At 36.7% G+C, this 14,952-nt stretch overlaps 1 protein-coding gene across 37 annotated transcripts in view; it reads left to right on the forward strand.

Annotated features, from left to right (window-relative positions):
- The window catches only part of LOC111418631 (dystonin-like protein short stop), a 218,934-nt gene that overhangs the window by 172,890 nt on the left and 31,092 nt on the right, over positions 1–14,952 (forward strand). For 35 of the 37 annotated variants that reach the window (XM_071198177.1, XM_071198179.1, XM_071198187.1 and 32 more), the window contains 3 exons: positions 392–7,086; positions 11,922–11,933; positions 12,280–14,649. In XM_071198177.1, coding sequence (XP_071054278.1) covers positions 392–7,086; positions 11,922–11,933; positions 12,280–14,649 — 9,077 coding nt within the window. The remainder of the gene's footprint in view (positions 1–391; positions 7,087–11,921; positions 11,934–12,279; positions 14,650–14,952) is intronic. The other 2 variants (XM_071198165.1, XM_071198199.1) reach the window with 1 other exon arrangement.

Here is a 14,952-nt window from a genome sequence, read left to right on the forward strand (position 1 = left end):
GTTATCGATAATCATCGTTTTATATTCTGCTGCGTTAATAGACTCGGATGTTTTTGGTCACCATTGCTCCTCTTGCTTGGTTCTTGCTGTTCCTTTTTTGCAGGTTCTTTATAAATAAAAGAGAGTCCTATTTTGCCGTTTAGTTATGAATCGTTTGCTTTTACAGCGCCTTTCTGGTTCTGCTTCGTCTTTACGTCTCTTTAGTACATTTCGTGACAAATATCTCCCATAGTTTTGACACAATGAGTATTTTGTGATTAAATTAAGATTACATTAGATTATATTAAGATTATAAAAATCCATAAATTTTTGAGAAATCTATAAGTACCATAATTTGGGACAGAGAGTACATAATTTCTAGATTTAAATTAATCTTGTTGTAAATAAATAGGCTACATCATCATTGCTGAACTCATTAGAAGGACAAATTTCACCATCGGAAATCGCGAGGTTAGAAGAACCAGTTGTTGAACTCGATATGAAATACACCCAACTTAAAGAAGCTTTGGCAGATCGTTGTCAAGAATTAGATACAGCTTTGGTGCAATCCCAAGGTGTTCAAGACGCTCTCGATGGAATAATAACGTGGTTAACAATGGCCGAAAATCAATTCAAAAACTTACAAAAACCCGCATCGTTAATTCGCGAAAGACTTGAAGAACAACTCAGAGAGCACCGCGTTTTCCAATCAGACGTCGACACCCACGTTTCTTCAATCGACTCCGTTTATTTATCAGCAAGCGAATTAATTTCCTCAACGAGTAACGCTCGAGTTGCGAAAAAAATCGAAACGAAATTAAACGACGTTCGAACCCGCTTCGAAAAACTTTACGATCGCGTCGAAAAACGAGGAGAATTCTTAAACGACGTTTCCAAACATCTTTCGGTGTTTACAAGCGAAGCCGACCAATTTGAAGAGTGGTATAACGGTGTTATGGAGATCATTGAATCGAGAGACTTCACCAAATTAAGCATTGAAGAGTATTCATCAAGAATGAAAGATATCGCTGCAAATCGAGATGATAAACGTGCGCTATTCGAAGATGTTATTAAAACGGGAAAAGATCTTGTTAATAAACGCGACGTCATCGATACTTCCCATATTAGAGATCGCGTAAAATCGATGGAAAATAACTGGAGGGATTTAAATATGATTTTGGATGAGAAACAAAAATTATCGAAACAACGCGCCGAACAATTAAACGCTTACGAATCTTTAAGAGAACAAGTTAATGATTGGTTGAGTCGAATGGAACATAAAATAGCCCGTTTAGATTCTGTGGCTGTTGAAATCGAAACTTTAAAAAGACAAGCAGAAGAATTAAAACCGATCGTTAAAGAATATCGCGATTACTCCACGATGATCGATAAAATTAATGACGTTGGAAACATGTACGATAGCTTACTTCGCGGTGATCGTTCCGATTCTCCATCAAGAAGAAGACAATTTAGCCCAACTAAACGCCCCGTAACAAGCCCGTTAAGAAGACCTTCACAAGATGGAAGATCACCATCCCCAACTAAAGGAATTAGTCCGTTATCACCAGGTGGTTCAAGCGGATTTTCATCGCGTCGATCAAGCCAGGATGGTTTCCATTTAGAAGATTTATCCCCAGTACAACAACAACTATCAGAAATTAACAATCGTTATAATTTATTGGGAGTTAAAATCAGCGATCGCCAAAATGAAATCGACGTCCTCCGCGAAGAACTCAAAAAACACATGGAAAATTTGCGCGTTTTAAGCAACTTCTTAGACAAAGTCCAAAGGCAAATTCCTAAAGATATGACGACAAACACAAAAGAAGAAGCCGATAAAGCCCAACGTCAACTTAAACAAATTCTTGAAGAAATGTACGAAAAACAATCGTTATTAGACTCGACGAAGAGCCAAATTAAAGACTTATTGAGGCGTAAACCGAACGCTTTGGGAACAGATAACTTAAACGGCGAATTAGAGGAGGTCGCCGCCCGTTGGAAAGCTCTTAATGATATGTTGAAAGATCGTATTAGATTCACAGAAGATTTTAAAGAATTTTTGGACACCCACGATTCTCTTTCATCATGGTTATCCTCAAAAGATCGCATGTTAACAGTTTTAGGACCAATATCTTGCGATCCAAGAATGGTTCAATCGCAAGTACAACAAGTTCAAGTACTTAGAGAAGAATTCCGATCACAACAACCTCAATTACAACACTTCTTAGAAGTTGGCGACTCAGTTTTAGCCTTCTTAGGTCCAAACACAAACGATGGAAGAAAAGTTAATGATAAAATCGGTGTAGTCCAAAAACGATGGGCCGAACTTTTAGCTAAACTTGAGGAAAGAGCCGATTCTTTAGGGGCGGCCGCTGATACAAGCAGAGAATTCGACGCGCAACTTACACGACTTCGTGATGGTTTACAAGCAATTTCCGATAATTTAGATGAATTACCTTTGGATAAAGATCCAGAAGAGCAATTAAGGAAGGTTGAGAATTTAGAGAGGCAATTAGAGGGTCAGCGCCCACTTTTAGCTGATTTAGAAACAGCTGGGGCTCAACTTTGTGAGGTTCTTAGTGATCCAGCTTCAAGAGCTGATATTCAAGCCAAATTAGCTTCGGTTGGGCGGCAATATAATGCGTTACAAAAGAAATTGGATCATCGCAAAGCTGAAATTGAAGGCTCTTTGAGAGATGGGCGCCAATTTGAAGCTTCTTGCTCGAAGACTTTGGGTTGGTTATCGGATGAGTTGGGAAGTTTAAGTGAAAGATTGTTGGTGTCGGCTGATCGCGATGTTCTTGAACAACAACTCGCTCATCACGAACCGATTTATCGCGATGTTTTAGCGAGAGAACACGAAATAATCATGTTGTTAAATAAAGGGAAAGATTTAAAAGGAACCAGGGATAATCGCACTTTACAAAGAGATTTGGATAAGATCCAAACGCAGTGGGATAAGTTACGCAAAGAAACGGTGGAGAGGCAAACGAGGTTGCAAACGTGCATGGAACATTGCAAGAAATATTACCGGAGTTTAGAAACATTTTTGCCCTGGTTAAGACAAGCTGAAGATAAATTAGACAGTCTAAGACCATCGTCGTTTAAACGAAAACACATTGAAAAGCAACTCAAAGAATTACAATCGTTTAGAAACGAAGTTTGGAAAAGATCTGGAGAATACGAAAACACGAAATCTTTGGGAGAAACCTTCTTCTCAGCTTGTGATATCGACAAAGACATCATTAAAAACGAATTAACAAATTTAAAATCGCGATGGGAAAAACTTAACAACGATTTAATCCAGCACACCCAATCCTTGGAAGATCAAGCACACAAATTAAGCGATTTTAATGAAAATTTACGAGATCTTCAGCACGGTGTTGAACGATGCGAAGATAAACTTGCGTCGCACGATGCTTTAGGAGGCGCCGCGAGAGATCCAAAAATGTTGGATCGCATCAAAAATCTACGCGAAGAAGCCGCAAATTTAAAGAAACCGTTACAAACTTGCAAAAATCAAGCAGCCGATCTTATCCATGAAGCGAGAGAAAACCACATCGACGCTAATCATCTCCAAGATGAAGTTGATGGTTTAGGTGACCGCATTCAAGATCTCCAAGCGAAATTAGACGACAGATGTTCAGAACTCCAATCGGCCGCCACCGCGGTTACTCAATTTAACGAACAAGTTAAAGGATTATCTCAAGATCTTTCCGGGTTAGAAGCCGAATTAGACGGAATGAAACCACCGGGTAGAGACTTCAAAACCGTTAAAACCCAAATTGAAGATTGTGCTAAATTGATTAAGAAGCTCAATAAAGCAGCTGATTGTGTTAACGAAGCTATTTCTTCAGGCGAGCGATTAGTTGATAGCGGATTCGCGCCGGATACAGCTCAAACAAGAGAACAAGTCAACACTTTGAATAAACAACTAAATAAATTAGAAGATAGAGCTAAAGCTAGAGAGAATGATTTAGACTCAACGATGAAAAAATTGGAAGAATTCTACTTGCTTCACGCCGGTGTTTTGGATGACGTCATCGAAGCAATGGATCAATTAAGAAAATTAAAACCCGTTGGTTCCGATGTTGAAACAATCAGATCGCAACAAGATGATTTCAAAAAATTCCGCGCAAAAATCGAACCGTTAAGCAGAACCGTTGATGAGTGTAATCGCAACGGACAAGGTTTAATCCAATCGGCTTCACCAGGAGTTAACACCTCAACCTTAGAAAAAGACCTCGAAAAAATGAACGAAAAATGGAACGACCTCAAAGAAAAAATAAACGATCGAGAACGAAGATTAGACGTCGCTTTATTACAATCAGGAAAATTCCAAGAAGCTTTAGATGGCTTAGCTAAATGGTTAACCGACACAGAAGATTTAGTAGCAAATCAAAAACCACCATCCGCCGATTACAAAGTGGTTAAAGCTCAACTCCAAGAACAAAAATTCCTTAAAAAGATGTTATTAGATCGCCAAAATTCGATGTCTTCGTTATTCAGCATGGGTAATGAAATCGCCAAAGAAGCGGAACCATCCGAAAGAAAAGCCATTGAGAAACAACTTAAAGATCTTATGGTGAGATTTGATGCACTCACTGAAGGTGCTCAACAAAGAACTTTAGATCTAGAACAAGCGATGAGAGTTGCGAAACAATTCCAAGATAAATTAATATCACTTCAAGAATGGTTGGATAAAAGCGAAAGAAAAATTAAAGACATGGAATTAATTCCGACCGATGAAGAAAAAATCCAACAAAGAATCCGCGAACATGGTGTTCTCCACAACGATATTTTAAACAAAAAGGTTGATTTCAACGAATTAACTGATATTGCATCGAATTTAATGTCTCTTGTTGGTGAAGATGAAGCGATTGCTTTAGGAGAAAAGCTACAAGAAGTCACCGATCGTTATGGAACTTTAGTTGAAACCAGCGAAAATATCGGACAATTATTAGCCGATTCAAGACAAGGATTGAGACACCTCGTTTTGACTTATCAAGATCTCGCAGCTTGGATGGACAGCATGGAACAAAGATTAGGAAAATACAAAGTATTAGCAGTCCACCCAGAAAAACTTTTAGGCCAAATGGACGATTTAGCATCTTTAACCGAAGACATAGCAAGTCGCCAACAAGACGTTGATAGCACAGTCGACACAGGTGTTGAATTAATGCGCCACATCTCATCAGACGAAGCACTTCACCTCAAAGACAAATTAGATTCCCTTCAAAGAAGATATAACGAATTAACATCCCGCGGTGCCGATTTATTAAAACACGCCCAAGTTATGTTACCACTAGTCCAACAATTCCACAACAGCCATAACCGCTTAGTTGAATGGATGCAAGAAGCTGAAGGAATCCTCCAATCGGCCGAACCACACGAAGATGAAATCGCCCGACTTGAAATCGATTTGCAAGAATTAAGACCTGTTCTTGAAAACATCAATTTGGTTGGCCCTCAACTTTCTCAAGCGAGCCCCGGAGAAGGCGCTGCTACAATCGAAGGTTTAGTAACGAGAGATAACAGAAGATTCGATGCCATCGCGGAACAAATTCAAAGAAGAGCCGAAAGGATTCATCTCGGAAAACAACGTGCTTTAGAAGTTACCACGGACATCGACGAATTACTCGAATGGTTTAGAGAAGTTGAGAGTCAAATCCGAGATGCGGAGAAACCTTCGGCTGAACCCGATTTAATTAGAGTACAATTAAAAGAACACAAAGCTTTGAACGACGATATTTCAAGTCAAAAAAGTAGAGTTCGCGATGTTTTATCGACAGCAAAGAAAGTATTACGCGAAAGCCCCCCAAGCGATGACACTTCATTGATAAGAGAAAAAATGGAAGATTTACGCGAAATTATGGATACAGTTTCAACTTTAAGTTCTGACAGGTTGGGCATTTTAGAACAAGCTCTTCCTTTAGCGGAACATTTCAACGACACCCACAGCGTTTTAACCAATTGGTTATCAGATATGGAAGAACAAGTATCCATGCTTTCCATGCCAGCGATGAGACCAGATTTAATAGCACAACAACAAGACAGAAACGAGATGTTCGTACAATCAATAAACGAACACAAACCACTCGTCGATAAATTAAACAAAACCGGTGAAGCTTTGATTAGATTATGCAACGATGATGATGGAGCTAAAGTTCAAGACTTCATCGATAACTGCAACGAACGTTATGGTGCTTTGAAATTAGAATTACGCGAAAGACAACAAGCGCTTGAAAAGGCACTACAAGAAAGTTCCCAATTTAGTGATAAATTAGAAGGAATGTTGAGAGCTTTATCAAACACAGCCGATCAAGTTCATAATCAAGACCCGATTTCAGCTCACCCCCCAAAAATAAAAGAACAAATCAACGAAAATGATTCCTTAATCGACGATTTAGACAAACGCAAAGAAGCGTACGCCGCTGTTAAAAAAGCAGCCGATGATGTCATCAATAAAGCTCCAAACAGAGCTGATCCCGCTATTAAAGACATCAAACGAAAACTCGACAAACTTAAAAACTTATGGGACGATGTCCAAAACACCACAAATAAACGTAACAAATCTCTTAACGACACCCTCGATGTCGCCCAACAATTCTGGAGACAGCTCAACGCGGTCATGGCAACACTCAATGACCTCCAAGATTCCCTCCAAAGTCAAGAACCACCAGCAGTTGAACCAAAAGCGATTCAAAAACAACAAGTTGCTTTACAAGAAATTAGGCACGAAATCGATCAAACGAAACCGGAAGTCGAACAAGTAAGGCATTCCGGACAAAAATTAATGCAACTTTGTGGCGAACCTGACAAACCGGAAGTGAAAAAACATATTGAAGATTTAGATCACGCTTGGGATAATATTACCGCTCTTTATGCTAAACGCGAGGAAAATTTGATTGATGCCATGGAGAAAGCGATGGAATTCCATGAAACTTTAAGAGATCTACTTGAATTCTTGAAAAAAGCTGAAGAGAAATTTAATAGAATGGGACCATTGGGTTCTGATATAGATGCTGTTAAAAGACAAATTGAGCAGTTGAAGAATTTCAAAGCGGAAGTTGATCCTCATATGGTGAAAGTTGAAGCTTTAAACAGGTTCGTAATTTTTTTATTTATTTGATTTGATGGGTATGGGTTCAAAATTAAATACATCCAGATAGATAGGGAGGTTTATGAGTTGTTTACAGGATGTTTAAATAAGGTGGGCCAAAATTGTGGCATTTTTAAATAAAGTCCCTAGATTTTCAAAGTACCGCGGTTCATGAAGCCTGTATATTTGTTGAGTTGCGGTAACGTTTTTATTAAAACAACGACCGGGTGAAAGAAAATATATTGAAAATACTACTGAACTATGGCCAATTATATGAACAGAACAAAAAGAACAAGGTCAAGCGTTCCCTTCGTACTACCAACTTAAAAATATTTAAATCTGTAGCTTTCAGACGAATAATTAGTGACATCTATTGGATAACGTATTGTTTTAATCATACTTAACAAATATTCAACACGTTCTGTTGACCACTTGCCCATACAATTGCTCCTTCTGCATATGTGCTCACTAATTCAGTTGTTAATTTTGCTGTTTCCCAGTCTCCTCCATGATCTGCGTCACTGTACGTCATAAAAGATCCAGGATTATCTGATTGATACATGAGTCTAACATTTTTTGTTCCGTTTAAGTATCTAAAAATTCGTTGAACTCGTTGCCAATCAGCTTGGGATGGTTTTGATACTGGTCTTGCAATGACACCCACAGCAAAGGCAATATCTGGTCGTATAGCTGTAGCCAAATATTATAAACAACTCACAGCTTCACGATAAGGAATCCTATCATTTATACATTCTTCGTCTTTTTCAATCGTCATTGTAGGAACTCCAACTGACTTTGAATGTTCCATTCTAAATCGCTCTAGTATTTTTCTGGTATATGTTAGCTGACTTATAAAAATGTTATCATCCTGTTGAATTTGTATACCAAAAAATGAATTCAGTTCATCTTCCGTAGTCTTGAATTCCTGCTTTAGTTGATGGATTAATCCAGTTACCTCTTTTTGATCATTCCCTGCTATCTATCCATCATCCACACAGATTACTAAGAATAATTTCTATTTCTTATAAATAAACATGGATCTGCAACGCTTTCCTGAAACCCCTGCTTCAGTATAAATTGTTTGAATTTGTTGTTCCAGCACTTTGGTGCTTGCTTCAAGCCATAAATAGATTTTTGAATTCGGCATACTCGATTAGTTCCATCATTAAATCCTTCTGGCTGTTCCATATATAGTTGTTCTTTAATTTCGCCATAAAGAAAAGCGGTCTTCACATCAAATTGATAAAGTTTCAAGCATTGCGTAGCTGCTATGCTTAACAATACGCGTTCTGTATTATAACGAGCTACTGGAGAAAATAGCTCGTCGTAATCTATTCCTTTTTCTACGCTTATCCTTTTACTACAAGTCTAGCTTTCGCTCTCTTTATTGATCCATCTGGTTTTAATTTCATTCGATATACCCAGCGACATTCCTTCCTTTTGGTAATTCTTCCATCTGCCATGTACCATTTTCTTCATGATTCCTCATCCATCGCTTTCTTCCACGTGACATTATCTTCAGAATCTATCGCTTCTTCATACGTTCCTGGAGCATATCCCCAAGATAGGCAAAGTAAGCGTAATCTTGTAAGGATTCTTCCTTTCTTGGAATTGTTTCCTCATAGTCATTGTATCGACTTGGTAGTTTTTGTTGTCGTTTTGGACGTGCCGGATTTGTTTCTTCTATATTTTTATTACAATTTTCTGACTTATCTGGGTAATTTTCTTCAAGAATTTCTTCCTCTTCTGCCTTGTTGTTGCCTTCAGATCCCTGAGTTTCAAATTCCATTTGCAAAAATGCATTACAAACATCCATTTGATATATTAACCAGTTATTAGTCGTACAAATAGCTAATAATGTTCTGATTGTCTTTAATTTTACTACTGGAGCGTAGAGATCTTCTTGTAAGCCCTGTTGTTGATAATCTTTTGCTTTTGCCACCAACCAGCACTTAAATTGATTAATGTCACCGTTTGCATCTCGTTTAAGTTTAAACACCCATTTACTGTCCATTATTTCACAATTTTTTCGGTTCTTCAAAATCTAATCTTATAATTTCTTCTGTCTCCTTGTTCACATTGCTTTCTTCACTTTCTGGTACAAAAATTATCTCTCTTTCTATTGTTACAGTTTCTTTATCAATCAAATATACTCTATAACCTTTTGTGTTCTGTGCATATCTTTCGGTATATATTCCACGTAGTGTAGTTCCTCTCCAAATATTCCACGTAGGGATTGAAGGTCAAAATCTCTATTATTCCACACTTGATAAGGTGTTTTATTTTTTACTGGACTCGTTCCAGTTCTATTTATCAAATATACAGCCATGTTCGCTGCCTCAGCCCAAAATTTCTTCTCAGCCAACATCGTTGCTTCCATAATTGTTCAAAACTCTCTTTCTGCCCTTCTATTTTGTTGAGGGGTATAAGGTACAGTGAGCTGATGTATGATTCCATATTCTTTTAATAGATTTTTTACTGAAACATTTACAAATTCTTTTCCGTTATCACTTCTAACGATTTTTATGTCCCTTCCAATTTGGTTTTTTAATTCAATAATGAACTCTTTCAATTTTTTACACACCTCATCTTTACTTTTTAAGAAATAAACAGTCTTATAATTAGAACAACCATCCTTTAAGAGAAACATATATTTTGAACCACGAAGCGATAACTCCTTCATCGGACTACACAAATCCATATGAATAATTTCACCTGTCTTGTCTGATCTCGATAAGCTCATTTTAAAAGTTTCTCTATGTTGCTTTCCCTGCACACATGAACTGCAAAACTTTGACTTTACGTTTAGCAATCGCACATGTGTTTCCGTTCTTCAATATTAACTCTGCCTTGTTAGAGTCTGACCATTGAGTAATTCCCTTATCTAGCGCACTTCCTTGTAAGAATAAGTTAATCTTCACATCAGGAACATATAACACATCTTGAAGTGTAACTGGTTGAAACCTTTTTCCATTATAGTTCCCATTTCAGTACTTTTCATTGTTGTCCATCACCAATTTTTATTGTTTTGTGACTTTGTAATGATACATATTGATCAAACAACAAATCCAACTTATTACACATAGTGGCGTGACGCACCACTGTCTAAGTACCAATCAGTGTTTATTAATGCTTCACAATGCAATCAGCGCTAAACCATCTTGTTTCTCACCTTGGTTTTGTTTTCTTTCATAGTTTTCACTTTCTCTTTTTCTTCTTTGGTAACACTCCTTCATTCTGTGCCCTTTTTTCTTACAATAGAAACATTCAATTGCCCTCCTACATTGAGCCTTTAGGTGCTCTTCTTTACCACAGGTAAAACATTTCTTTCTTCGCTACTAAAGCTACAGAATTATCTTCTTTTCCTACTCTTTGTTCTTCTGTTAGTAGTCTCGATATTAAATTATTTAAATTCTGCTCATCACTTGGTACACTTTCCCATGCTGATATAAAATATTTGAATTTTTCCGGCAACGCCATTATTAACTTCGTCATTACCATTTTTTCTGGAACTTCTTCTCTTTGCTGTTTCATTTTCGCACAAAGGTTAGTAACTTTTGTTACAAAATCATTTATATTTCTTTCTTCAAATTATAAAACTGCTCAGTTAACAAATGCAAACCAATTATTGATTTTCTGTCGTAGATTTTTTTCCAGTTTTTTCCACATCTTGTATGCAGTTGAACATTGAATAATGTACGAAAGTGGAGTTTCTTCCATACGAGTTATCAAAACCTCTTATGCTTTTGCATCATTCAGTTGCCATGCAGCCAACTTTTTATCGTCTTCCGGCTTCTTTTCGGTTCCACTTGCGGTATTAAATAACCATTTCGTCATCAAAACAACTTTTATTTGATATTTCCATACATTCCAGTTTTTATCGTTTAATTTAATAAACGGCCCAACGACACCACAACAAATATTCAACAGTATTCCAGCCAAAATGGCGGTTTGACAGCTTGTCAGTGCATGTTACCACTTATTTACAAAAATAATGCCGTCTTGTTGCCTTTGGAGTTGCAAAAATAGCAGTAAGAAGGGCTTTCGACTCTTCGAAGTACCACGAGAGAAAAAAAGGAAATTTGGCATAATTTTATGAACAGAACATGGCTTTAAATTTCCCGCTTGACTTTCGAGCCAAAATGGCGGCAAACCGCGGTACTTTGATAATCTAGGGACTTTATTTTTAAACAATTATTCACCCCATCTAGCGGTTATGAATACCATTACATGAAATTATTATATTTTTCGGAAAATTTTTGTATATCACGGAAAAGAAAGTTTAATTAAACCGGAAAGTACGTTATTAACCATTCAAACTGTTTGTAAAATGTTTTTCTAGTGAATTTTATTATTTCAAATTAATCAGCAAATGAAGGTTTGACAGATGACATAACCTCACTTTTTTACTGCTCATTTAAAACGTTTATTTTCAGATTTATTTAGGAAAAACACATTAATAAGTAGGTAATTATACTCGTTTTAAATTGTATTAGGCTATAAATGATAAATCAACCGTTGAGAGAAACTGTTAAAAAATCATTACAATGGCATTGATTTACCTCCAAAATTAAAATAACGCCTGATGGCTCACCTTAATTAAACACCTAAACAATGTTATACACACAACTATATGAATTTTACAATAAAAGTTAACTTAAATATGGAATTATTGTTTAACATTTAAAAAAACATTCATTTTGTTATATAGTTGTGTTGTAAATTTCTTTTAAAAAATATTTTGTGGGGGATTTTTGGAAAGATGGGAAACCAGACGAAGTAATTAACTTTTTTTATTTCTTTTTTGCCGCTTCTTTTCTCTGACTACGGAAACCAAAAGGAGTTTGATCAGGCAAGCTATACTTTTAGGGTGTTTCAAAGCTGTTTATATCCTTTATTTATTGCCTTTTGTGTTTTAATACCTACCGCATGATATGTGTGTTATTATTAAACTCCAAACAAAAAAAAAGTGTTCCTCATCTTAGAACTTTGACAATTTCAGCTTTTAAGCCTTATTATGTAGGCCTACTCTGCATGTAACCTTATCTCTTTACAATTCTTTCACGTCTTAAATTATTTAAACAACCATTAAAACCCTCCCACAATAATGATTTATTTTATTTCAAGGGTAAATTGCTTTTAGCTACGTTATTAAAAAATCCCCTTCTATTTTTAATTTTTTTTATTTATAAATTTAGGCAAGCTCAAGAACTCACCGAGCGTACATCAGCCGATCAAGCAGCCTCTATAAAAGAACCACTTTTAGCTGTAAACAGAAGATGGGACGATCTTCTTCGAGGAATCGTCGAGAGACAACGTCAATTAGAAAACGCTCTTCTCCGTTTAGGCCAATTCCAACACGCTCTAAACGAACTTCTCGTTTGGATCAAAAAGACGGACGCAACTTTGGATGAATTAAAACCGGTTGCTGGTGATCCTCAAATACTCGAAGTTGAATTAGCGAAACTTAAAGTTTTAATAAACGATATTCAAGCCCATCAAACCAGTGTTGATACTTTAAACGATGCTGGAAGACAAATCATTGAAAGTGGAAGGGGTACTGACGAAGCTTCGGTAACTCAAGAAAAATTAAACACCTTAAATACTCAATGGAGATCTTTAATGCAAAAAGCAGCCGATAGGCAAAGAGAATTAGAGGATGCATTAACCGATGCGCAAAGATTCAATGCGGAAATTCAAGATCTTTTGAGCTGGTTGGGAGATGTCGATGCCATCATCGCTGCAAGCAAACCAGTTGGTGGATTACCAGAAACAGCAACCGAACAACTCGAAAGATTCATGGAAGTTTACAACGAATTGGAAGAAAATCGCCCGAAAGTTGAAACAGTTTTAGCCCAAGGCCAAGAATATTTAAAACGAGGATCAAACGCAGCTTCAAATCTTCAACACAACCTAAGAACATTAAAACAACGTTGGGATTCGGTAACAGCAAGAGCTAACGATAAAAAAATAAAACTAGAAATTGCTTTGAAAGAAGCGACCGAGTTCCACGAAGCCTTACAAGCCTTCGTCGATTGGTTAACAAACGCTGAAAAGATTTTAACAAACCTCAAACCAGTTTCGAGGGTTTTAGACACAGTTCAATACCAAATCGAAGAACACAAAGTGTTCCAAAAAGATGTTAGCGCTCATCGTGAGGTGATGTTAAACTTGGATAAAAAAGGAACGCATTTGAAATATTTCAGTCAAAAACAAGATGTAATTTTAATTAAAAATTTATTAATCAGCGTCCAACATCGCTGGGAAAGAGTAGCTTCAAAATCAGCGGAAAGAACTCGCGCTTTAGATTTGGGATACAAAGAATCGAAAGAATTCCACGATATGTGGTCCGGATTGATGTCGTGGTTAGAAGAGACCGAAGAAAATCTCGACGAGTTACTTTCAGATTCCGTTGGAAATGATCCCGAACGCATCAAAGAACGATTAGCTAAACACCAAGAATTCCAAAGAGCTTTATCATCAAAACAAGGAACTTACGACAACACCATGAAAACCGGAAAACTCATTAAAGATAAAGCACCAAAATCCGACGAAAACACATTAAAACAAATGTTGATTGATCTTAAAAATAAATGGACATCCGTTTGTTCGAAGAGTGTTGATAGGCAAAGAAAATTGGAGGAAGCCCTCCTTTATTCCGGCCAATTCAAAGACGCCATCGCAGCTTTATTAGCTTGGTTAAGAAAAGTCGAAAAAGATTTATCTGAAGATCAACCAGTTCATGGTGATTTAGACACTGTTCATCATCTTTTAGATCAACATCACCGATTTGAGAAAGATCTTGAAGGTCGTAATGAACAAATGAGATCCGTGATGCAAACCGGGCATGAATTAGAAATAAAAGCGAGTAAAACCGATGCTTCCACAATCAGAAGTCAATTAACCGAATTAAACGGGTTATGGGATAGCGTTTCGATGTTAACAAACAGAAAATCATCACGCCTTGAAGAAGCATTACGAGAAGCCGAGAAATTACACAAATCAGTTCATATGTTGTTAGAATGGTTGAGCGAAGCTGAAAGAACTTTAAGATTCGCCGGAAGTACACCGGAAGACGAAGCCACCGCTTATTCCCAACTTCAAGTTTTAGAGAAATTCCGCAAAGATTTACGAGAAAAAGAATACGAAAAAGATGCAACCTTAGAACTTGCGCATGGTGTTTTATCTAAATCGCATCCCGACGCTGTTAATGTAATTAAAAATTGGATAACGGTTATTCAATCAAGATGGGATGAAGTTTCACAATGGGCTTTACAAAGACTACAAAAATTAAATTCGCATATGCAAAGTTTGAAAGACTTAGATGATAGCTTGAAAGAGTTGTTGGATTGGTTGCAAGGATTAGAAAATACTTTATTAGCATTGAAACGAGAGGAATTACCGATGAGTATACCAGCCACTGAACAATTAATCGCCGATCATAAAGAATTTATGGAGAATACGCAAGTTAGGCAAGGTGAGGTTGATAGAATTTTGAAAGCGAAACAAGTTAAACCTGCTCAACAGCCAAAGGATCCAAGGAAATATGGAAAAAATAAAGTACCTCTGTGAGTATACTTATTTTAATTATTTTATTGAAATTAGTTGAGGAAAGAGTAAATTAAATTAAGAGTAGACAAAGTTATTATAGATTTAGATTATTTTCCTCTGAAAGAGTATGCACAAAAATTGTATTAAATGAATATTTAGCACATAAAGAACACTTTAAAGTTTAACTTCTAATTTAACCTTGCAGTACACGCGCTTATTTAGTCATTCGCGGCATAATAAAAATATACAACAATCTAGCGCTGAATAACAATTAAAACTAGAAACATTCGGGTTAGTTCTAAAACCAAAATTGTGGCCCA

The sequence above is a fragment of the Onthophagus taurus genome, chromosome 7 (genome assembly GCF_036711975.1).
Source record: "Onthophagus taurus isolate NC chromosome 7, IU_Otau_3.0, whole genome shotgun sequence".
NCBI lineage: Eukaryota > Metazoa > Arthropoda > Insecta > Coleoptera > Scarabaeidae > Onthophagus > Onthophagus taurus.